Source organism: Myodes glareolus, chromosome 2, assembly GCF_982192425.1.
Source record: "Myodes glareolus chromosome 2, mMyoGla1.1, whole genome shotgun sequence".
NCBI classification, from domain to species: Eukaryota; Metazoa; Chordata; class Mammalia; order Rodentia; family Cricetidae; genus Myodes; species Myodes glareolus.
In genome coordinates this window covers 110,712,654-110,735,150 of record NC_142027.1, presented here as the reverse complement: position 1 = coordinate 110,735,150, position 22,497 = coordinate 110,712,654, and the positions used below count along the sequence as shown (strand labels likewise).

At 48.6% G+C, this 22,497-nt stretch overlaps 1 protein-coding gene across 2 annotated transcripts in view; it reads left to right on the top strand.

Moving 5' to 3' along the window:
• Por (cytochrome p450 oxidoreductase) overlaps window positions 1–22,497 on the top strand; it is a 44,308-nt gene that overhangs the window by 14,117 nt on the left and 7,694 nt on the right. For both annotated transcript variants that reach the window (XM_048433846.3, XM_085682276.2), the window contains exons 2-3: window positions 10,959–11,150; window positions 22,025–22,073. In XM_048433846.3, the coding sequence (XP_048289803.3) occupies window positions 10,972–11,150; window positions 22,025–22,073 (228 nt within the window). In that variant the 5' untranslated portion in view covers window positions 10,959–10,971. The remainder of the gene's footprint in view (window positions 1–10,958; window positions 11,151–22,024; window positions 22,074–22,497) is intronic.

The window sequence follows — 22,497 nt, the reverse complement described above, 5'->3', positions numbered from 1 at the left end:
GAGCTAGATGTGATGGCTCACTCCAGGAGTCCCAGCATTTGAGAGCATAGAGCACTTGCCTAGTATTCTTCAGTGAGGGGCTGAGATCTTGACTTGGCAGTAAGATTACTTGCCTAGTTTATGGTACACATCATGTATTTATTTCTCTATCTTTTACCTTTATTTATTTGTTTCATTTATCTCTATGTGTCTAAATGAGTGTGGGTGTCCTTGTGCCGCAGCCCGCATGTGGCAATCATAGGTGTCTGTACTCTCCTGCCGCCCCCAATGTGCAAGGATGGAATATAGACCATCAGGCTTGGGTGTAAGTGCCCTCACCCACTGAGCCATCTTGCCAGCTGAAGTGTTTCTGAGAACAAGTACTGTATCTAGGCATGGTGGTTCATGCCCTTAGTCCCAGTGCATAGGAGACAGAGGCAGGCGGATCTCTTGAGCCCAAGGCCAGCCTGGTCTACAGGGTGAGTTCCAGGACAGTCAGGGCTATACAGAGAAACCTATCTCAAAAACCAAAACAAAGCAAAACAACAACAAAACAAGTCAAAGTGTAACTAAGTATGTCAATCAGCCTTTTGGTAGGGGAATGTATCTGAATGTGTGTGTGTGTATATATATATATATATATATATATATATATATATATATATATAAAAAATATGTTTTTTATTTACAGGGTGGGTGGCAGGAAAGGTAAATTGTAAAGAGAAAATGACCCACATAGGGTGAGAGTCTGGCTGGAGTTTTTATTCTTAAACCTGTAATTTATTTTTAAGGGAAAATGTCGTATGTGAGATCAGAGGACAGCTTGTGGGAGTGGGTTCTTTCCTTCCACCATGTATGTCCCCAGAATTATTTGAGCTCATTAGACTTCCACCTCGCAGACTGGAATCTGTAACTTCTGACCAGAGGGAGGGGCACTTAGCTTCAATGGGGCGACCCACGTGTGGAGTTTGGAATGTCACTCAGCAGAAAGGGTGGTGCTGGGACTACAGCCTGGAATTCCTTCCTGTTTTCCGGGAGGAGCAGGTCCTTTGTTCCTGGAGATTCAGCAGGGCAAGAAAAAGTCCCTAATGCAAACACTCTGAAGGCAGGGGGCAGGACAAGCTGTTTATTTCCCATGTAGTCTCTTAGAGCAGGAAGCCTGGCTCTGAGCATGGCACAAGCTGTTCCTGGGGCTGGTGTTTCATTTTTGTTTTGGTTATATTTTTGTTGTTGTTGTTGTTATTGGTGTGTGTGTGTGTGTGTGTGTGTGTGTGTGTGTGTGTGTGTGTTGCCTGTAGAGGCCAGGAGAGGCCATTGAGTCCTGGAGCTTAAGTTACAGGTTGTTGAGAGCTGCTCAACATGAGGGATCTGCCATGGGCTTATGTGTCACTGTGCCCATTGCTTGCCCTGTCTTCTAAGCTCTTTGTTTCCTGCGTAAGGTCTTACTATAGCCCAGCTGACCGAGAACTCACTCTGTAGCCCAGACTGCTTCAACTCAAAGCGATCTTCCCTCAGCCTCCCAAGCACCATTTTGTCTAGTTTGCTCTTGTTTAACTGTGCATATAGGAGAGATTAGGGATGGATGGATGGATGCAGAGAGTGATAGGGAGGTTCCTTTTGTTTGTGTGTGTATGTGTGCTCATGTGCACCTGGTGGTGTTTCTTAGCTACCATCTGTCTTGTTTTCTTGCACATGCATGTGTGCCCCAAGGAGGCCTAAAGAGGGTATCAGATCTCCTGGAGCTGGAATTACAGGCATTTGAGAGCTGCTTGACATGGGTGCTGTGAACCCTACCTGGTCCTCTGGAAGGGCAGGAAGTGTTTCTAACCACTAAGCCATCTCTCCAGCCCCTATACTATTTTTTGATAAGGCTCTTACACAGGCCTGGAACTTGCCAAGTAGGCTGATTGGCCAGGGAGCACTCTGTGCTGAGATTACAAGCGCAGACAACCATACGCAGCACTTTTCATTTGTTTTTGTTTTGTTTTGTTTTGTTTCGTTTGCTTGTTTGTTTGTTTTTTAAGACAGGGTTTCTCTGAGTGGCCGTGTCTGTCCTGGAACTCACTCTGTAGACTAGACTGGCCTCGAACTCACAGAGATCCGCCTGCCTTTGCCTCCCAAGTGCTGCAATTGAAGGCGTGCATCACCACTGCCAGACTTTGTTTTATATTCTTTTGTTTTGTTGGTTTGTTTTTTGCTTTTTGAGACAGGATCTTTCTTTGTAGCCCTAGCTGGCTTGGGATTTACTGTGTAGACCAGGCTAGCCTCAAACTTCCAGATATCCTCCTGCCTCCACCTCCTGAGTTTTGGTATGAATACAGGTGTACATCACATGCTGGGCTTATGCAGTGCTGGGGGCGGAACCAAGGGCTTCCTGTACCCTGGGCAAGTGCTCCACTTACTGAGCCACACCACCAGCCCTAGCCCAAGCCTGCTCCTTCCTCTGAATTGGTTAACTGCATGTGTGGACAAAGACTGATTTCTGCTAAGTCATGCATGCATTCACTGGTGCCTCTGGTGGCCACCTTCCCCTTTAGCCACGTGTCAGTCATACGGTTCCAAATTAAGCCCTGTTATGTGGGGGAAAGGCCATCATTGGTCACTTGACTAAAAAGCATTCTCTGGGATGCTAAAGTCAAGTTCAGGCTGGACTGGCACAGGAGCTATAGACACTGAACTTCCTGCAGTGTACTTCTCATCTGGACGCTGCTCACCCAGTTCTGTTTCCTCAGGGCTCTAAGACCTCTAAGGTCCCTCGGTCAGGCCTTAGGCCTTTGTCGAGCTTAAGTCTTACCAACTGTCCTTCCCGTCCACAAATGCTGCCTCTTGCTCCTCACTCAACTCTCACCATATTCCAACCAGTCTGACGAGTTTGTGCTTCCTGGTCTGTCAGTAAAGACATGCAGATAGCCCCAGCTAGCCTGGAACTTGCCATGCAGTCCAGGTTGGCCTCTGACAGTGTTTGGTGCATGCCATCACCCCCCCCATTCCCCCCCCCCCACACACCTAGCTTGTCATCTTGGTATTTGCCTATTTTGAATTTCAGGTGATCAGTTGCTTCCAATGAGACATTATAAGAAAGTCATCAGTTGTATAATCAAGGGAATTTTTTTAATGTGGGACCTTCCTGGACTAGGGGTTGTAACTCAGTGAGCGATTGGAGGGGTGGCTGAGTGACACAGTGCTTGTCACAAGGCCCTGGGTTCCAGTCCTAACAAAGAAGAAGGATTTCCCTTGTGCTCATGTCTAGATCTGAGAACTCTGTTGGAACTGTGATTTGAGCTCAGAAAAATAGAGCATTTTTGTTGTTGTTTTTGACATTTTAAAATTATTTATTCCTATTTATGTGCATTGGGTTTTGTTTGTTTGTTTGTTTGTTTTGTTTGCCTGCATGTCTGCTTGAGGGTGTCGGATCCCTTGGAACTGGAGTTCCAGACACTTGTGAGCTGCCATGTGGGTGCTGGGAATTGAACCTGGTCCTCTTGAAGAGGAGCCAGTGCTCTTAACTGCTGAGTCATCTCTCCAACTCCAGTTTTTGTTTGTTTGTTTGTTAGGGGGATGTATATGTGTGTGGGGCGTTATTGTTCTTTTAAATGGAATGGAGATCTCATTTCACGGTTTACTTCTTTTTTCCCCTAATTTTTCGAGACAGGGTTTCTTTGTGTAATAGTCCTGGCTGTCCTGGAACTCACTTTGTAGACCAGACTGACTCAAAGATATCTACTTGCCACTGCCTCCCAAATGCTGAGATTAAAGGCATGCACCACTACTGCCCACCTCACTCGTGACTATCCAGAAATTGTATAAAAAAATTTCACCTTACTTACAACTTATACCATTTTTGTTTTGTTTGATTGACTTTATTGCAATATAATCTTCACAGGTAATTTTAGGTTAATACTGTTTAAAAAAATAATCAAGGGCAGGCATGGTGACATACACCTTTAATTTCAGCACTCACAAGGTAGAGGCAGGTGGATCTCTGAGTTTGAGGCCGGCCTGGTCTACAGAGTAAATTCCAGGACTGCCAAGAGCTGTACAGAGAAAACATATCTCAGAAAAGAAAATCAAGTTTACAGCAAAAACAACTTTCCAGAGCCATTCAGTGTTTACTAAAGTTGCTGAAGCCAGTCATTCAGAGAGGTCTCCATCGGACACAGAGCACAAAAAAATCAGACCAGTGTTGCACACGCAGCTCAGATGGCAGAGGACTTGCCAAGTGTGCAAGAAGCTCTGGACTCAATCCCCAGTACCACATAAACAAGACACTTCACACCTTTGATCCCAGCACCCAAAAGGCAGAGGAAGACCAGAAGTTCAAAGCCAGCCTGGGTGATGCTAAACTTTGCCATGCCATGTTGTTAAGCTGCTGCAGAGAGGGACAGGCTGGATATTCAGCTCCTGGTTCTGAAGTCTATAGAACAGATGGACAGTGGTGAAGTTGAGAGAGCCTATAAAGCACTGTGTTGATCGCCATGATGGTGGCATCGCGGTTTAAACACTGAGTGCAGTGCTTGCAGACAGGAAGGGCATGATAATCACAAAACTATTTTCACAAACTTGGAAAATTTCTCTAAGGCTGTCCTTGAACTCACAGACACCTGCCTAGTTCTGTCTCTCAAGTGCTGGGATTAAAGGTTCCACTGCCTAACTTGAGACCCTGTTTTGTTTTGTTTTTAGTCCAGGATACGATTTTTAAAAAAATCACCGTATCCAAGAACCAGGAAAAGCTGAACTTGAACGAGAAAAGGTAATAGGCAAATGCCAATGGGAGGATAACACAAGATATTAAAAAGAACCAAACAGATTGTAGAACTGATGAAAATGACAGAGGGAGCCAGGTATATTTGGGGCTAGCCTCAGCTACATACTGAACTTGAGGCCAGCTGGGTCTACATGAGACATTCAAAAAACAAAGGAAAAAAAAGACTAGGGATGACAGTTGCCTGGTGTGCATGAGACCCTTGGCTCTGCCCCATGTTTCTGCTGCTGTGTTAAAACTCTCCAAACAAAGGCAGCTTAGGGGAGGATAGTGTTCATTTTACCTTACAGTTCCCACACAGTCCATCATTGACAGAAGTCAGGGCAGGAACTCAGGCAGGAAGCCCAAGCAGAGACCTGGAAGAACACTGCTTCCTGGCTCAATTGCTTGCTCGTGCTTAGCTATCTTTCTTATACAGCCAACTGCCAAGAGAACCTCTTGCCCACAGTGGGCTGGGCTCTCCTCTATCAATCAGCACTCAAGACTATTTCCCATTGCCATGCCCAGGGGCCAATCTGATCTAAACAGTTCCTCAATGAAGGCTTTCCTCTCAGGTGACTGTAGGCTAGGTTAGCAGGACAATTAAAGCTAACCAGAACTGGTTCATTCCATCCTCAGCTCTGCGCCCAGAGAGGAGTTGAATAGTCAGTTAAGGAGCTTGAAGATAGAACCTTAGACTCTCCAGTCTGAACAAGAGGAAAACTGGATTTATGTTGGAAGAGGGAGCCTAAGAGTTTTGTGGGAGCAAGAATAAGTCTTTAAGGGAACTGGAGAGAGAGCTCATTTCAAGAGTTACTTGCAGTAACATCAGCCAGTAACATCAGCTCCAAGGGAATCCTACACTGCTTCTGGACTGGCAGGGGCCTGCACCCACATTGCATGTACATACACATATATACATGCATTAAAAAAAATAATAGGACTTAACCCAGAAGCAGAAGAGAGAGGTTAGGGCAGAAAGAAAGAAAGAAAGAAAGAAAGAAAGAAAGAAAGAAAGAAAGAAAGAAGGAAGGAAGGAAGGAAGGAAGGAAGGAAGGAAGGAAGGAAGGAAGGAAGAAAAAAGTTCAGTAAGTCATGATTAAAAAGAACCCCAAAGTAGCAAATGACATAAACTGACATTTGAAAAAAGCTACTAGAGCGGGTGGTGCACACCTTTTTCTTGCACTCGGGAGGCAGAGGCAGGCAGATTTCTGTGAGCCAGAAATTTCAAAGCCAGCCTGGTCTTTAGTGTGAGTTCCAGGACAGCCAGGGCTGTTACACAGAGAAATCCTGTCTTGAAAAACCAAACCAAATTAACCAAGCAAACAAAAAAACCTAGCTACTATAACTGATTCAAAAAGCCCTGACCCAAAGAAATCCACACCAACAGCACACTGGAGGAACCCCGTAAGAGGAAAGCCCAGTACCACACCAGCAGCACATGGGTTCAGATGCCAGCCTTTCTGGACAGCCTGGCCACAGCTCCCAGTCAGCCTGCAGGCAGGTTGCCTTGGGGGAATGGTTCTTCTGAGAACTTTTGGCAGGGGAACTGTTTATTAGGCAATACTGTAATTTGTTTTCTTAAAGTTTTCAGCCCTCTGGAAGCCTCCAGATCTTGGCAGAGTTTTGTGAGCTGAGCGGTTGGACCCTCTCTCCTCCCTGAAACTGCAGGGTAGACACCGGGTCCCTTGTCTAGGCATATGTGAGTTGTTAATGACTGTTACTAGGCTATTTATAGTGACCACTATTCTGCACCAGACAGTGCTGCTTGCCTCTCTCTTCTTTACCGTTTTTGTACAAGTGACTGACTCATCCTGCATTGAGTGCCGGGTTGCCTGAATCTTGTATACTGACCAGAAGTTGCAAAAATGCTCAGTGGAGGATGACCTTGTACTCCAGTGTCATAAACAGTCTCCTGGAGAAAGAGAGAATCTTTCTGATATTAAAAAACAAAACAACCAAGCAAACAAAAAACATCTTTTAATCCCAGCACTTGGGAGGCAGAAGCTGGTGGATCTCTGTGAGTTCGAGGCCAGCCCGATCTACAGAGCGAGTTCTAGGACAGCCAGAGCAGCATAGAGGAAGACCCTGTCTCAAAACAACAATACCAAAATTTTAAATTCATTTCTAGTATATCAGTTTGTTTATGTGACAGTGCAGATCTGGAGATCAGAGGACAACCTGCAGGAACCAGGTCTCTTCTATCAAGTGGGTCCTAGAAATCGTACTCAGGTTCTAAGATTGGCAGCAAGTGTCTTTACCCACTGAGCTGTTTCAAGGGTCTGAGCCCTTGTGTTTTTGCCTCTTAGGCTCTTTAGGAAACTGGGGAAGCCCCCACCAGCATCCACTGGCATGAATAGACAATAATTGGGCTGTCTACCTTGCATTCAGAGATCTCGTGCATCTCCTTGCTAGGCAGGAGATCATCACACCTGGCATGATCATCACACCTGGATTAATTTTCTGAGGTTGGCTAAATCACAGACATAGAGCCTACAACTTCAGAGGGTTAACCACACATTATGGCTTGATCATTAATCTTCCTCCTTTCACCAGCTGGCCAGTTTCCACAAACCTAGAAAGGCAAAGATGGCAACTCCGCTCCAGGGAAGGGTAGACCAGTTGGACAGCCTAATTATTGGCTATTCATGCTAGTGAATGTTGATTGAAAATGTTCAGTGAGTCTACACTGCTGCACCACCAAACCTGGCTACTTCTCTTGAGTTCAGAGTCAAGACTATATAGTCTACCAAGTGGTGGTGGTGGGGCACACCTTTAATACCAGCACTCAGGAGGCAGAGGCAGGTGGATATCTGGAAGTTTGAGGCCAGCCTGGTCTACAGAGCGAGTTCCAGGACAGCTAGGGCTGTTACACAGAGAAACCCTGTCTCAACATCCGCGCCCACCCCCCAACCAAGAAAGACCACAGATTCCTGCCCAGCTGAGGAAATGGAGGATGGACAAAGATGAATGGTTAAACAAGAAGAAGAGTCTTTTGAGTCAGGGTCCCGTAGCCCAGGCTGTCCTTGGAAGACTTTGAACTCCTGATCCTTCAGAGGCCACCTGCTGGGATAGTGGGTGTGTCTCTGTGCCTGGCTACTTTTTTATTATTCCTTCTTTCCAGAACAGTGACAGTGTTGGCCAGCTGTGTTAGGTACGCTAGGCACTGTGACAGAATACCTGACAAAGCTGTGGAAAGGAGCAGTTTGTTTTGGTTCACGGTCAAGGATGCAGTCCGTCGTGATGGGAGGATGTGATGGGAACTTGAGACATTGGCTCATGTGCATCCATAGGAGAGAAGAGAGCCAGAGGAATGTTGGGATTCAGCTTCTTTCTCCCTTTTTACTCAGCCCAGGACTCCAGCCCATGGAATATTACTGCCCATGTTTGAGGTATCTTCCCACCTCATCTAACCTTATCTAGGAGCTTTCTCACAGATTTGTCCAGAGATTTGTTTCCATGGTGATTCTGAATACTGTCAAGTTGGTCATTGGTATTCGGTCACTCCGGGTGTGGAGTGGTACACATCTGTACCACCTGAGGTAGGAGGATCTCACCTTTGGAGCCAGCCTGAGCTACATTGTTAAAAAGTAAACATGAAAAAATAATAAAAGGACCTCTATGTAGGGAGTAGTCTGACCATCAGAAGCCGCTTTAGGTGGGCTGAATGTGATTTGGGGACTTAGGGTATACCAGTGTCCCTGTACTCCAACACTCTGCCATCTTCAGAACTGCCCACTAGGAAAGCACCTCTTTAGAGCTGTGCGATCAGCCTTGTGACTTGGCATTGTGAGCATCTGGAAAGCAGGGGTCTGGCTGATCAACACTGCCTGCTGCTTCTCAGAGGGGTACAAGTGCAGGCTTCTTTCTCTGTGTTAGCATCTCAGCCCCGAGCAGACCTTCGTTGGCTGCAGCTGGCTCCGAATGTCTGTTTCATCCCAATTCTGTGAGACAGATTTTCCTAGAATCCTCCATCAAAGCAGGGCCTAAACACCTCTTGGTCTGATTTTGTGAACATTTGACAGAAGGTGCGTGGGCTTGTCAAAGACGAAGACAAGGTTGGACAGACAAAACCAGCCCTGAATATGTAGTGTGGTTGAAATATTTAATACAGTGTTCTTGAGGACAGCAGAATTAAATTTATCCTTTAGAGTCAGATACCAGAGGATGAAGGCTGGGGGCGTGTTCTAGAAGTACAGCCCTACAGCACCACAGTGTAACTCCCACCTGAGGCTGGAGCTGTGTTCAATCTTAGAGCCTGCCTAGAATCCCAGTGAGGGACTGGAGATATGGCTCAGTGGTAGAGCTCTTATCTACCACATGGGAAGCCCTGGGTGTGAAGGCCTGGGTTCTATTCCCAGCACCACCCGGTGAGACATGTCAGGATAAAAGTCCCACTGTTGAAAAAGTGTGTCTAAAATCCGAGGAGGAGGCTGGTTCCAGTGGGTTGTGGAATGAAAGAACACATAACCTCAGATTGAGGCTGACCCAGGGTTTTCCTTGAGGCTTTGACAGCAAACGGAAGCTGACAGGAAGCCACTTCAAATGTCCTGCGTTGCCGAGACGTGACTCAGGCATTTCTGGCTCAGTCACAGGACTGTGGGGAAATAGAAGGAGTGGCCTGCTCAGGGTTCAAGACCTCATGCTGTTCAGCTGTGCCCCAGATCAGCTCTACCTACCTGCCAGGTCTCCATGCTGGAAAAAGGTCAGCCAAGCACCCCAAGACCAGCCCAGGCTCAGTGTCTCCCCAGGACTGAGAACCGAGAAAGACTTTCCTTAGGATTGCGACTTACTGCAGCGTGAGGATGGAGACTAAGGCATGGAGGGCGGGGTGCAGGAGATGCCAGGGCTGTGTTTCCAGTTGGCCTCTCCCTCGGGGTCACCTGAACAGCATTTCGTACTCTTGGCAGTGATGGATGACTTCCTGTGTAATGCAGAGATGGTTCTTTACTTTACAATGATATGAAAAGTCAACATTTTAGTATCTCATAGGTTTTTAGGGAGGTGATTTTGTCCAACAGACTATGGAAGTGTTTTGAGCCTATCTCATGACATCAAGATATTATAGTATTTGCTGGGTTGACTGTATAATACAGTGTATACACGAGAGAACAACCTCAAGAATTGTTCCTCAGAAAGCCAACTACCTGGTTTTGAAACATGGCCTCTCATTAGCCTGGAGCTCAACAATTAGGGCAGGCTGCCTGGTCAGCAAGCCCCAGGAGTCCTCTTGCCTCTTATCTCCCCAGCACTGGGATTACCACCATGGCTTTAGAGGTTTATTTTTATTTGTGTATGAGTGGATGTATGCTAAAGCACACATGTAGGGACCAGAGGACAACTTTCAGGACTCTATTCTCTTCCACTGCCCAGCCTTTGCGGTAAAGTAGCTATCTCTCCGCTGGGGTCTTCACCCATTCCTTGTCTTTGTGGAGTTGTACAGGGGTCTCTGCAAACAACATGACCAGCGGAGTGTCAATCCAGGGAAGGCAAGAGAATATGGTTCAACTCAGTAGCTGGTGTTGGTTCAAACTTCAGGCAGCTTATTTTAAGCAGAATACAATTTGGAAGAAAGTTTTGTGGTGATAATTAACTCAATCCATGTGCTCAGCAAAGCTTAAGACACGATTATATTCAAACTTTTGTAAACTACAAATGACATCTTCCATAAAGATAGGTTCTTTAGATTTAGTTAAACTAAGGGAGCAGACTCAAGGTAAACAATGGTAAGGTCTTCAAAAGGATAATATTGTAGATCGACTGAGATAAATAATAAATGTAAGAGTCGGGGGAGCCAGTGTGCCCTGTCCATACACATAGCACAGAGGTCACCAGGTCATTACATTCGTTCACAGCCTTCTGGGCAAAAACCAGGTTATATATCTTTCCCTTTGAAGAGACAACTGTGTGTGTTTAGCCTTCCTGGTTTCCTTGGTGCTAAACTGTGAGCACAAGGACCTCCATGTTTCCTACAGGGCTGGAGATGCTCAGGGACACTGTGACCCCATGACTTCCATTCTTGTTGTTGGCTAAGGGGCTCAACCTACCCTGGGGCGGAGCTGACACCATCAAAGTAGTTTCAGTGTTGGCTCTTTCCTAGGCTGTAGCTGCTGGACTGAAACCTTGCTGAGTCAGCCCGTGCAGCCCTCTCGCTGAAGTGTTCAGATGGGTACTTCTGCCAGCCTCAGGGCCACTCTACCCATTCTCTCTGACACCTGCCATTTCTCTCTCCTGACAGTTCTGTCACTGATATGGGGGACTCTCACAAAGACACCAGTGCCACCATGACTGAGGCAGTGGCCGAAGAAGTGTCTCTTTTCAGCACGACGGACATGGTTCTGTTTTCTCTCATCGTGGGAGTCCTGACCTACTGGTTCATCTTTAGAAAGAAGAAAGAAGAGGTACCAGAGTTCAGCAAGATCCAAACAACGTGAGTGGTGTCCCTCAGAGTCCCCTTGGTCATCCCGTTTGTGGGCATCCTTGGCACTTTGTCCTTCTTGGCTGTTCCCTATTTGGGGTTTGAATTTGGGGTGTGACCCTACGGGTAGATGATGCTTTAAGTCTTCTTTAGTAATAAGAAACACATCACACACGTGCATGTGGAAAAACAAAGCAGAACTGGATTCAGTCTTACCTTCTCCATCAGTGATTTTCTGAGCCAATGTCTCCTGATGTCTTTGCCTGCTGTTTCCCAGACCCTTCCAATGTGTGGGGTTGTAACTGAAGTAGACTCCTGACTTCACTGAGTTTATAGTCTCTTGCTGGGCCAACCTTCAGAGATGTTGAATCTTTCCCTCTCTGTTTCCTGGTCTGCTTAGTGGCCCAGAGCACCACTCTCTTGGGCTCTTTGAGCACTTGATGAGGTCATGACGTGAACTTACCCATGGGGCCTGAGTTCTCCTTGCTGCTGCATGTGTTAGTGTTGGAGTGTAAGTTTAGTTTGAGTCAAGCATCCTAAGGACCACTGAGATGGCGTGAGAGAATCTGAGGCCTGCACAGGTCCAAGCAATCAAGTGGAGGCAGGGGGTTAGGAGTTCAAGGTCATGCTAAGCTTTGTGCAAGCCTAAGCTATCTGAGTCTGTACCTCCCTCCCCCCCAAAAAAACCAGAAGGAAAAAAGTAGACTATTGAGAGTGTGAGAAGTACTTTGTAGAAAGGAGTTTAGGCAATGCCTTAATATGCATTGTTTGACTGGGTGTTCACCTTCTGCCCCTTCTCTCCCCGCCCTAGGCAGTGACAGGCCCAGGGCCTGACAACTAAAAACTAGCAGAGCTAGGCTAAGAGACACATCCTAAGACTTGCCTCTGCACGGGAGCTTGAACCCTGTCCTGCAGGTTGGGTTACACTGGAGGCTGGGGACACAGGAAGGGCAAGTGAGTTGGAATCCAGCTACTCAGGATGCATTGTGGGTGGAGGCCGGACGGTGCTTGTGGTGAAAGTGTGTCCTACTGAAGAGGAAGTGATCAGTGGCCTGGCCCATGTCCCACCATCTTCTGTGAACAAGCTGCGGGACCTGGAGCTGCCTCCCCGCCTCATCATCACCTGCTTATTGTCACCATCACTGGGCTGGGCAGTAAGATATCTGAACGTGATGGCAAGAGAGTCACCTCATCTACAGAGTAAGCTGAAGGCTTCTTACCTGTACAACTTAGCAGAGAGCGTGCCTCAAAAACAAAAAATAGGATCAGGAAAACAGCTCGTTGGGTAAAGGCACTTGCTTGCAAGGAAGGCCAGCAACCTGAGATCTGTTCCTAGGACCCACAAGGTAGAGGACAGAACTGGCTCTGTCGCTGTCCTCTGATACAAGTGCATTTTGCTTGTGCACCATGCACTCATGCACGCTCTCTCTCTCACGCACACACAGACACACACATTAGAAATAAATGTAATTTTAAAATAAAGTCAAAAGCCTGGAGCACATCTATAGTCCCAGCACTTCGGAGATGGGTGCAGAAGGATCAGGAGTTGAGGGTCACTCTCAGCCATACAACAAAATTGAGGCCAGCCTGGGCTACATGAGATCATGTCTCAAACAAAAGCAAAGAACAGCGGAGAGACGAGGGCGATGGACGGAACTTTGTAGAAGCAGGTTCTAAAATACCCTAGGGTGCCTCATCTAAGCAGGTCCCTGTGCTGCAGCCCTGATCTAAGCCGGGTGGCACCCTTAGCTGTCCTCCCAGCCTGGTGGCTGGGCAACTTTGGGGTGAGACGGGGAGCCACATTCCTGGAGGGCAGGAAAGGGTTTCCCTCAGCATAAGAACTCAGGACCCTGTCCGGAGGGTAGAGCCACACCTAGGCTACTGGGACTAAGGGAGGAACTGGCGAACTGGAATCCAGTCTCTCCAGCCTGGGCTGGCCCTGGGTATCTTCTTGGGGTGGGAGCACTGTTTGTGATGAAAATGTGCCCACCTGGAGATAAAGGGACCAGTAGCCTGGTCCCACCCTCCAAGCTGGCCTTGTTCCACCATCTGTAAAATGGAGTCCCGCTGCTCCACAAGAAAGAATATGAGATGCAGAACATTTTTCAGGGGATAGCTTCAGCCACAGAGCAAGGTCTCAGCAAAACCCTGTCTCAAAAACCAAAAGTTGCCAGCCTTGATGGTTCGTGCGTACCTGTAATCCCAGCACTTGAGAGATGGAAGTAGGAAGAACAAGAGTTCAGGGTCTCTAGGCAAGGTGACACATGCCTTTAATCCCAGCATTTAGGAAGTAGAGACTTAGATGGTTGGCTGGGTTTTTTTTGTTTTGTTTTTTTTTGAGACAGGGTCTTACAATGTAACCCATACTAGCCTCAAACTCACAGTGATCCTCTCTGTCCCGAACATTTCTGGGATCAAAGGCATGTGTCTCCTGGTCTTTCATGCTTTGCTTACTTATTTACTTACTTATTTATTTTAGGTTTTTCAATATAGAGTTTAGCTATCCTGTAACTCCATAGACCAGGCTGGCCTCGAACTCATAGAGATTCGCCTGCCTCTGCCTTCCAAGTATCGGAATTAAAGGCTTTCTCTCTTTTCCCCTCCCCCAGCATATCATTATATTCTTATCATTGCTTCTGGTGACTTCTAGAAATGATGTCATAAAGTCTTTGAAGGTCTTAATATAGGGGGTTGCGTTCTATGCTATGGAGCATCAAACCATTGAGCTTAGGTTATGCATGAATTTGTGTGTGTGTGTGTGTGTGTGTGTGTGTGTGTGTGTGTGTGTGTAGATATGTGCCGTGGTGCAGAGAACAGTGTGCAGGAATCATTTCTCTTCTTCTGTCTTGGGGGTCCTAGGGCCATTAGGCTCATCAGCAGGTGCTTTCACTCATGAGTCATCTCTGATCTTACTTATCTTTTGAGGGCAAGTCTCACGTAGCCAGGCCAACATCTGACTTGCTGTGTTGGATTCTGCTCCTTCTACCTCCACCCACTCTGTGCTGGTATTATGGTTGTGCACCACCTCACCTGATTTATGTGATGCTCAGCACCAAAAGGATGGCGGGCAGCTTTGTGCAGATATAGCAAATGCTCTCTCAGACTTAATTGAATCCCTATCCCCAAGGGTGTGGATGTTTACACAAGCCAAAATAGCAAGCCAGCTGCAATCTGGCTAGCAAGCACTCCAAACACGGAGAGGTATACAAGTCAGGAGGTGCCCCTGGGTACCCAGGTGACTCTCCCTGGGAGTTTAAACCTCTGTGGCCCTCCCACAGATCTAAATGTAGCTAGCTCCCTGAACTTCTGAACACTGTCCCATTGCTACTGACCATGTGTGCCCAGTGAAGACACCAGGGCCTGGAAATGCCTACTTGCTACTTGGGCCAGGTCAGCATCACTGGCAGAAAGTCTACCCCTCCTGGAGCTGAGAGAGGGTACATTGCCCTGAATTTTCATTTCAACTCTTTTCTTGGGCAGAATTCCTGCTGAGAGAGAATATACCACAGAATGGAGTGTGGTATATCCCAGGCCTGTCTGGTACAAAGAGAAGGTAGAGGTGGTGGATGCTTTTGAAAGTCTTGGCTCACAGTCGTAGACATCTGTGCGAAAGCACCAGAACAGAACAGCTATAGCCCTGTACATAGATCCTCTGAGGTACACTGCCCTGGGGTCAAAGGTGTATGTAGTTAGGGAGCCCAAGAGATAGGGATTGGTTTTAACTCGGGGTGAGAAAAGGGTTCTAGAAAGGGTCGCAGCATGAATCTAGCTCCAGAGCCAGAGCAGGATTTGGGCAGCAGTGATGGTGTCCATAGGTAGAGGTGTTGGGGTCGTTTGGGGAGCAGCAGGCGAGTGTGGAAAGTATAGTTAGAAGGGCAGGTTGGGACCGGATACCAGAGGGCTATGGGAGTGGCAAACCCCACTGATTTCACAATGGCTACATCCAGGTAATAGGGAAGGGAGAGGGCGGGCAAGTGCAGGAAGGAGGCTGAAGAAACCATTTTAGGATGTGGTCCCTGGGAGGTGATACTGCCCCAGGAGAGGCCCCTGAGGAGAACATAATGAAAGTTGATGATTGGGCTCTCAGTGCCTAGAATAGATAGGAGGGTGTTGGCTGTGACATGTAGGCTGGAGCAGGTTTGGGGAGAATGAGTGGAAGAGTTTGGGGATCCCCCTGGAACATTGGGTAGGGCTTGTTAGGACTATGAATTGAGGGAAAGCCAGAGTTCAGACTGACATCTTCAAAAGCAATAGGGGTGGGGCATGGCTGGAGAGAAGAGAATAGAAGTTAGGCCAAGCGTGGTGGCACATACCCAGAATCCCAGATGGCTCAGAGGGTTAAAGTGGTGTGCAATCATGGGACCCCGAGATAGGGTCACCAGGACCCGTGTAACGAAAGTCAGGACAGCTCTCAGCAACCAGTGCTCTCCCTTCACCATGTGCATTCCAGGGACTGAACTCCAGGTGAGGCTCGGTGGCAGGCAAGCACTTTACCCACTGTTGTCTCCCTGAACTCTCCTTTTAGACTTCATCAGGACATTTGTTTGTAACATGAGGGGCTGACTTGTTGGGGTTTTCTGTCCTGCCCGATTCCCACAGCTGTTTAGCCCCAAAGAAAATCACACAGAGGTTTCCATAAGTTATAAGCTGATTGGCTCATTAGCTCAGGCTTCTTATTAGCTCTTATGACTTATATTAACCCATTATTCTGATCGATTTTAGCCATATGGCTCGGTACCTTTTTTAGCTGGCAGGTCACATCCTGCTTCCTTGGTGGTCTGCTCAGGACTGGGAGGAATCAGCTTCTTCCTTCCCAGAATTCTCCTGTTCTCGTTGCATCACCTCTACTTCCTGTCTGGTTTTCCCGCCTATACTTCTTGCCTGGCCAATCAGCGTTTATTTAAAATATGATTGACAGAATACAGACAATTCTCCCGCACCATTTGTTCTCTTCCTTGATTAGTTGATCAGAGCTTTGCCATTAGATTTTTAGGTTGAAATTTTTTTTAATTCAATATCTTAAAAATCATTTATTGCAATTGATAGTGCATTATATTCTTTTCTCTTTGTGGCGAGGAGTCGGGTATATTCAGTTATAATTTGCATATAATAAAATCCTCCTTGTTTTTCTTCCAGTGCTAGGGATGGAACCCAGATTCTTGTACATACTCAGAAAGTGCTCTACCATTAAGGCACACCCTGTTCTAAAACCCTCTCTTAACTATACACATGGGTCCCAGGGACTGAACTCAGGTCATCAGGCTTGACAACAAGTGCCTTTGCCCACTGAGTCATCTTGCCAGCCCCATGTTTGAGTCTTGACACATGTACAGTTATGCAATCAGTATCACAGTCATCCATGTCCCGTCAGCCCCAAGTGCCCCACTCCCAGTCTCGTAGCTCTAGGTAGAACTCTAGTGCTGCATATTTAAGAATGGCAACTTTTCCTAAGCACAGTATCCATTCCAGCAGTTCTTGGCTTCCTGTCCCTCCCTTGCAACACTTATGTGAAAGAAACTCCAGCCTGTTGTTTCATAGTTTCCTACAATCTGGATTTGGCCAATTGTGCCCTCTCGGGGCTTGTTTAGAAAAGCCACAAAGACTCTCGTTTCCTCAAGTGACCTTTATTTCCTTTATTTTGGGATTGCCCGCCTTTGAAATCACAGCACTGCTCAGAGTCAAGGCTGCAGGCAGCTCTTACGTCTGTCTTTATCTTGGCGCGTCAGCAGATGGAAGAGCATAAGAGGGTTCTTTCCACTTCCAGTCAGGGCCACCCTTTCTGTACAGATGTCCTTGCACCAGTGAGCACAAAACTAGTAACCCAGATGTGTTCCTCAGAGAGAAAGGCGTGGCTGCAGGGTGTGTGTGTGTGTGTGCATGTGTGTGTGCACGCGCGCGCAGCTGTCTGCTCTTGCAGAGGACCTAAGTTCGATTCGCAGTACCCACGCGGTGGCTCACAGTTCCAGGGGACTCGATGCCTTATTCTGACCTTGGAAGACACCAGGCACACACATGGTACACAGATATATGCAGGTAAAACATTCATACATATATGCAGGTAAAGCACTCATGCATATAAAACACTAAAATACATTCAAAAACTTATTTTAAAAGTGAGGGAAAGACATTTAGGAGGGAGCTACCATGTGAAGGGTAGTCAGGGCACCATGCGTGACCCAGAAGTGGCTTGAAGAGGTCTGTCTGCAAGCATACGTCCGGGACCTCTGCTGCCACCTGTTGAGGTCACCTACATTTTTCTACTCTCTGATCAAATGGGTTCTGCCCTTCCTGTTGACCCTCCAGATGTGGTCTGCCTCAGGATAACTGCAAGAAAAGCACTTTGCCCTAGTAAGTCATTTATGACTGTCTTACAGTTTCATAGTAATGAAACGCATGACCAAAAGGAACTTGGTAGGAAAGGGTTTATTTTGTTTATTTAGTTTATTCAGCTCAAGTCCTGAATCCTGAAGTAGCCAGGGTTGGTTCAAACTTAGGCAGTCTGACCTTGAATAGTTTATTTTAGGCATATGTTTGAGCACAGCACAATTTGATGAAAAATCTGGTGATACTCAACTCAGTCCTGTATGCACAATCAAGCTTAAGACATGACTACATCGAAACTCTTTGTAAAGTACCTGTGACACCTTCCATAAAGACAGGTTCTTTTGCTATGTTCCAGTGCAGAGGATGATCCTGAACTCCTGTTTGTCCTGTCTCCACCTTCATGTGCTGGAATTACAAGTGTATGCACGCCATCCATCCCTGTGCAGTGTCTCTGGTGCTGGGGTGGATCGCTGGGCTGCGTGCCTGGGAGTCAACTACACTGCCCACTGAGCTGCGTCCCTAGCTTTGTTTTTTTGTTTGTTTTTTGGTTTTTTGTTTTGTTTTGTTTTGTTTTTTGAGACAGACTTACTCTGTAGTCTGGGCTAGCCTTAAACTCTGTCCTCATGCTTCAGCCTCCAAAATGCTGCTTTCAGAGATACACAGAGATGTGTACTGCCGCCAGGCCCAGCCCTTTTTCTGTCTTGACCTGAGGCCTCTGTCGGCCCTCCACCTGCCCTTGGCTGTCTCCCAGCTCCCTTTGAAGCAGCTCTCCTAGGGGTGGGACCCTGAAGAGAACTGTCTGCTTTTCACTAAGTTCTGCACAGACCTTCTGGCAGTGGAGAGGCTGACCATTCCTCCTGCTGGGACCTGCTGTCCCACTCCTGCTGCCACCATGTCTGACTCTCATCCTCACCCCCCTTTCTGCCTGTTCACCCTGCAGCCCGGAGACATTAGTTGCCAGACAGGCAGGCTCTGCAAGTTCAAAAGCAGATTCCCAGGTCCCTCCCAAGCAGCAGGATAGCCCAGGAGGAATCAGTTCTGCCACACAGAAAATTTAATTTGAGTTGCCTCAGCTTTCAGAAGTGCTTCTCCTTGTTGCCTGGGACAGGAACATAAAAATGCACCCCCTTGAGGCATCTGGGTTCACCCAGTGACTCAGTGCTTCCCCCTTCCCTCCCCTCCCCTCCTCTCCTCTTGCCCACTCTAGTGGCCTGCAGCTGACTTCAGAGGCGCCTGCTCCCAGTGGAGGGGTGGGGGTGGGGGACTAATTGGAACCTTTCAGGCTCTGCTGTGGAGCCATGTGGTATCTGGGCTCCCACAACTTGGGCCAGCTGCCACCTGCACAGGACTCTGGGTTCTATGCCTGGGTACCAGGAGAGGGGTTCCTTAAGATCTTGTACTGGCTGTCACCACTGCATGGGGCAGGAAGGGAAAGTATATCTCCCTGTAGTGCCCAGGATGTCCCCAGAGTCTTTTGGGACTCTGGCAGCAGCGATGGCTGGCTTGGTTCTTATTGCTGCAACCTGCACCCGTCTGTGTCAGGGCTGGGACAGCTTTGTTCTCCATCCTTTTTTTCTCCTAATGGGAAAGGGGGAGGGTGTGGGGAACGGGGCTCTGATATAAACAGTTACCAAGGAGACAGAGTGGGGGGGTGGAAATGTTCTCTCCTTCCCTCAGTCCATACAGGGGGGGGGGGAGTGTTACCCCAGCCGCAGGGGATCATGGGAGGCTGCAGTCTCAGTCCCGCTGGAGCTGCCAGATGTTGCAGAGTTCACAAGCTCATGGGGACAGAGGCAGGCAGAGGTGCCGGAGGATTCTGAGAGGACTTCTGGGGTGTCTGGGCCCAAGCCGCCTACTCCACCACACTGAGAATGGACAGAGCTGAACTTCCTTTCTGTTGGCTCCCAGCCAGCTGCAACAGAGCTCAGTGTGGGACCCTCCTCTTTCCTTAATCCCTGTTGGGAACAGGGGCATCATGGGATGTGCATACTCATCTCCGCCGGACGAGCCCACCCTGAGGTCAGTTCCAGCCCCAGTGTGGATGTGCATGTGCGGGTAGCCTGTGGGCAGGCGGCACATGGCTGCCATCCATTGCCAAAGGGAGAGGCAACTTCCTGGACTAGGGTCCAGCTGACCCCCGGATAGGTGCTACCAGGTCTGCTTCCTTGGACTTGCTGGGAGCTGCTCCCAGGCAAGGGCTGCCCAGGAGGGACACAGTGCAGTTGTTCAGGGTCTAACTTCTTGTTTTCCCCGAGGCCACTGCCCCTGCTGAATCCGAATCCGAATGAGTGAGGGGAGCAGACGGAGAGTTCTTCCTGTCTCGCAGGGCCAAAGCGAAGCTAATCAAGGGGCAGGCGCTGGGCCGAGAGGTGGTCCAGTAAAGTGCTTGCTACATGAGTGTGAGGACCTGAGCCTGATCCCCAGAACCCGTGTGAAAAGACTGGGCATGGAGGCAGGATTGTATTCCCAGTGCCGGGCAGGCAATGGGTGGGCAGATTCCCGGAGCTTGGTGCCCAGTGAGCCAAACCTGCTTGGTGAGCTCCAGGCAAGTGAGAGACCTTGTCTGAACAGAGCTCCTGAGGAACAACACCTGAGGCTGACCTCTTGCCACCCCCCTCCCCCACAAGAAGTGCTGGGTGTCATGGCTGTGTTTCCAGGGTCAAGGAGAGTGTCTCCAGGCAAACCTGTCGGTCAGGGGCTCTCACCTCACCATGGCCAGAGCCAGCTGGCCTGGAGTTGGCCCTTTTCACCTACAGCAGGAGACTAGCCTCAGGCCCTGTCCTGCTCACTCCCAGCTAGCAGTCCCTAGTTTGTGCCCTTGGGATCCTGTTGCTCTGTCTCTTGAGAGCCACTTGCTGTCAGAGAATGGAGCCCAGCCTTTCCTGTCTCTCTGGCAGTGGGCATCGCACCTTTGGCCCTGTGCCACCTTAGGCTGTTAGGTGTCTAAAATCATAGACTAGCCCAGACAGCTGTTCACGTTCCAAGACCTTTGTTCTCTTGAGTGTCACCAAAGTTCTAGGTGCCTGGCAGGGCTCAGGAATGCTATGGAAGTCAAGTTTGGTTAGTAGGACCAGATATCACGTGCCTATGTGGTGACAGGACCTAGATTTGCAGCCAGCTCTGCCTCTGACGTGGCTTCTCTTCTGTGATTTTCCCGGGCTCCAGCTCAGAGGACAGGCCAGGCCCTTGGAAGGCAGAGATGGCACGTTCTAGTCCTCACCCTCAGCTCCTGGCACAGTGCCCATTCACGCCCTGCCTATCCCAGCTGGAGATGTGACTTCTATGGAAACATCTGTCTTTTGGGAAAAGCCAGGAGCTGGCTTCTCAGCCCAGAAAGGGTCAGGAGTGGGAACTATCCCCAGAGGCCTCTGTCTGCCTCTGCCTGCCAGATGCTGGGTGGGAGACCTGGAGCAGCCATGTAGGAAAGCCTTGAATTGTCTGCCAAGTGCCAGGCAGACACACAGATACCTCCTGGTTATTAAAGCCAGTCCTCAAGGGAAGCGATTTGAATATGGGGTGGGAAGTGCTCCATGAATGTATGTGCCCTATTGAGAATGGTGACCTTGATGCTGCAGGGAGGCAGGGAAAGCTTGCTCTGGGGAAGCTCAAATTCTGTGTTGAAGGACAGTAGGGGTTTGTGGGAAGGGGTCAGGGGAGGCCAGGCTAAGTCCAGGGGGCATCAAGTCCGTGTGTCTACTCACAAGGGCATGGTGAGTCAGTGACTTGGCCAGAGAAGCAAAATCTGGAATTTCTTTCCAGAAGACCTTCTCTCACACTAGTCTCTCTACTCAGGGCCCCCATTTTGTTTGTTTATTTTCAAGATGGTTTCTCTGTGTAGCCTTGGCTGTCCTGGAACAGGCTGGTCTCGAACTCACCCACCACCTGCCTCTGCCTTCCTAGTGCTGGGATCAGAGGCGTGCACCACCACCGCCCAGCTGTCCTTATTTCCTTTTGCGTGTGTCTGTATGAGGATGGGTGTTCATGAGCATGCACACAGTGCACAGGTGTGTAGATACCAGACGCCACCTCGGGTTCCATAAATGCTGCTTTTTAAATCTTACGTATTTGTTTTGTGTAAGTGTATGCAGCTGTGTGCACGGACAGAGGCTGGTGCGCAGGATGCCCAGCTTGTTATGTGCTGCTAGGTCTAAGCGCTTGTCCTCATGCCTGCGATCAAGCCTTCTTAATTGTTGAGTTATCCCTGCAGGCCCCCACACCCCCACTTTCTGAGATAGACTTTCCCATTGGCTCACTGTCTCAGGCTTTCAGCTTGTGCTCTGTTTGCCTGAGGTGATGGCAAAGGAAGAAAAGGGACAGAAGATGGAGAGGGGCCAGACACTGGGAAGGGAGCACAGGCAGATGACCAGGCCGGACTCAGAGCTGTCCTCTGTAAGCTCATTGGTGGATCTGAGGACACGAGGAGTGATTGGACTAGTCCCACTCCTAGCTTCATCACTAGGGGCTAGCCTGTGGAATGTCCCCAAACTGCCCCAGGCACCACACCCTGTCACACCCATCCTGTAAGTTGCATCAGTCCCCCATCAGACTGTCTTGTTTTTCAGGACTTCATCTGTCAAAGAGAGCAGCTTCGTGGAAAAGATGAAGAAAACGGTAAGATTCCTGTTTCTGCTCCTAGTAGAGTCTGGCCTTGGTGGGCACCGAGGGGGCCCAGGAGAGGGCCTGATGGAGGGCTGAGGGCTGTTGGAACCAGCAGGCCCAAGTGCTAAGGGCATCCTGATCTTATCACAGCAGTAGGGGCTTTGCTTTTACTTTGACTGTCTTGAATAAACTAAAATGTCAGAACCTACCCCCCCCCTTGTCAATATTTACAATTTTGAGTCCATTCCCCAGAACCCACATAGAAAGCCAGAGTGGGTAGCATATGCTTCCAGTTCCCAAAGCTCCCTGGTCAACAAGCATAGCCTAATCTGAGCTCCAGAGCAGTGAGGGGCCTTGTTCAAAACCAGTGAGGAATGACACCCAGCTCGGGCTTCCACAGGTCCCTGCTGACACACACACACACACACACACACAC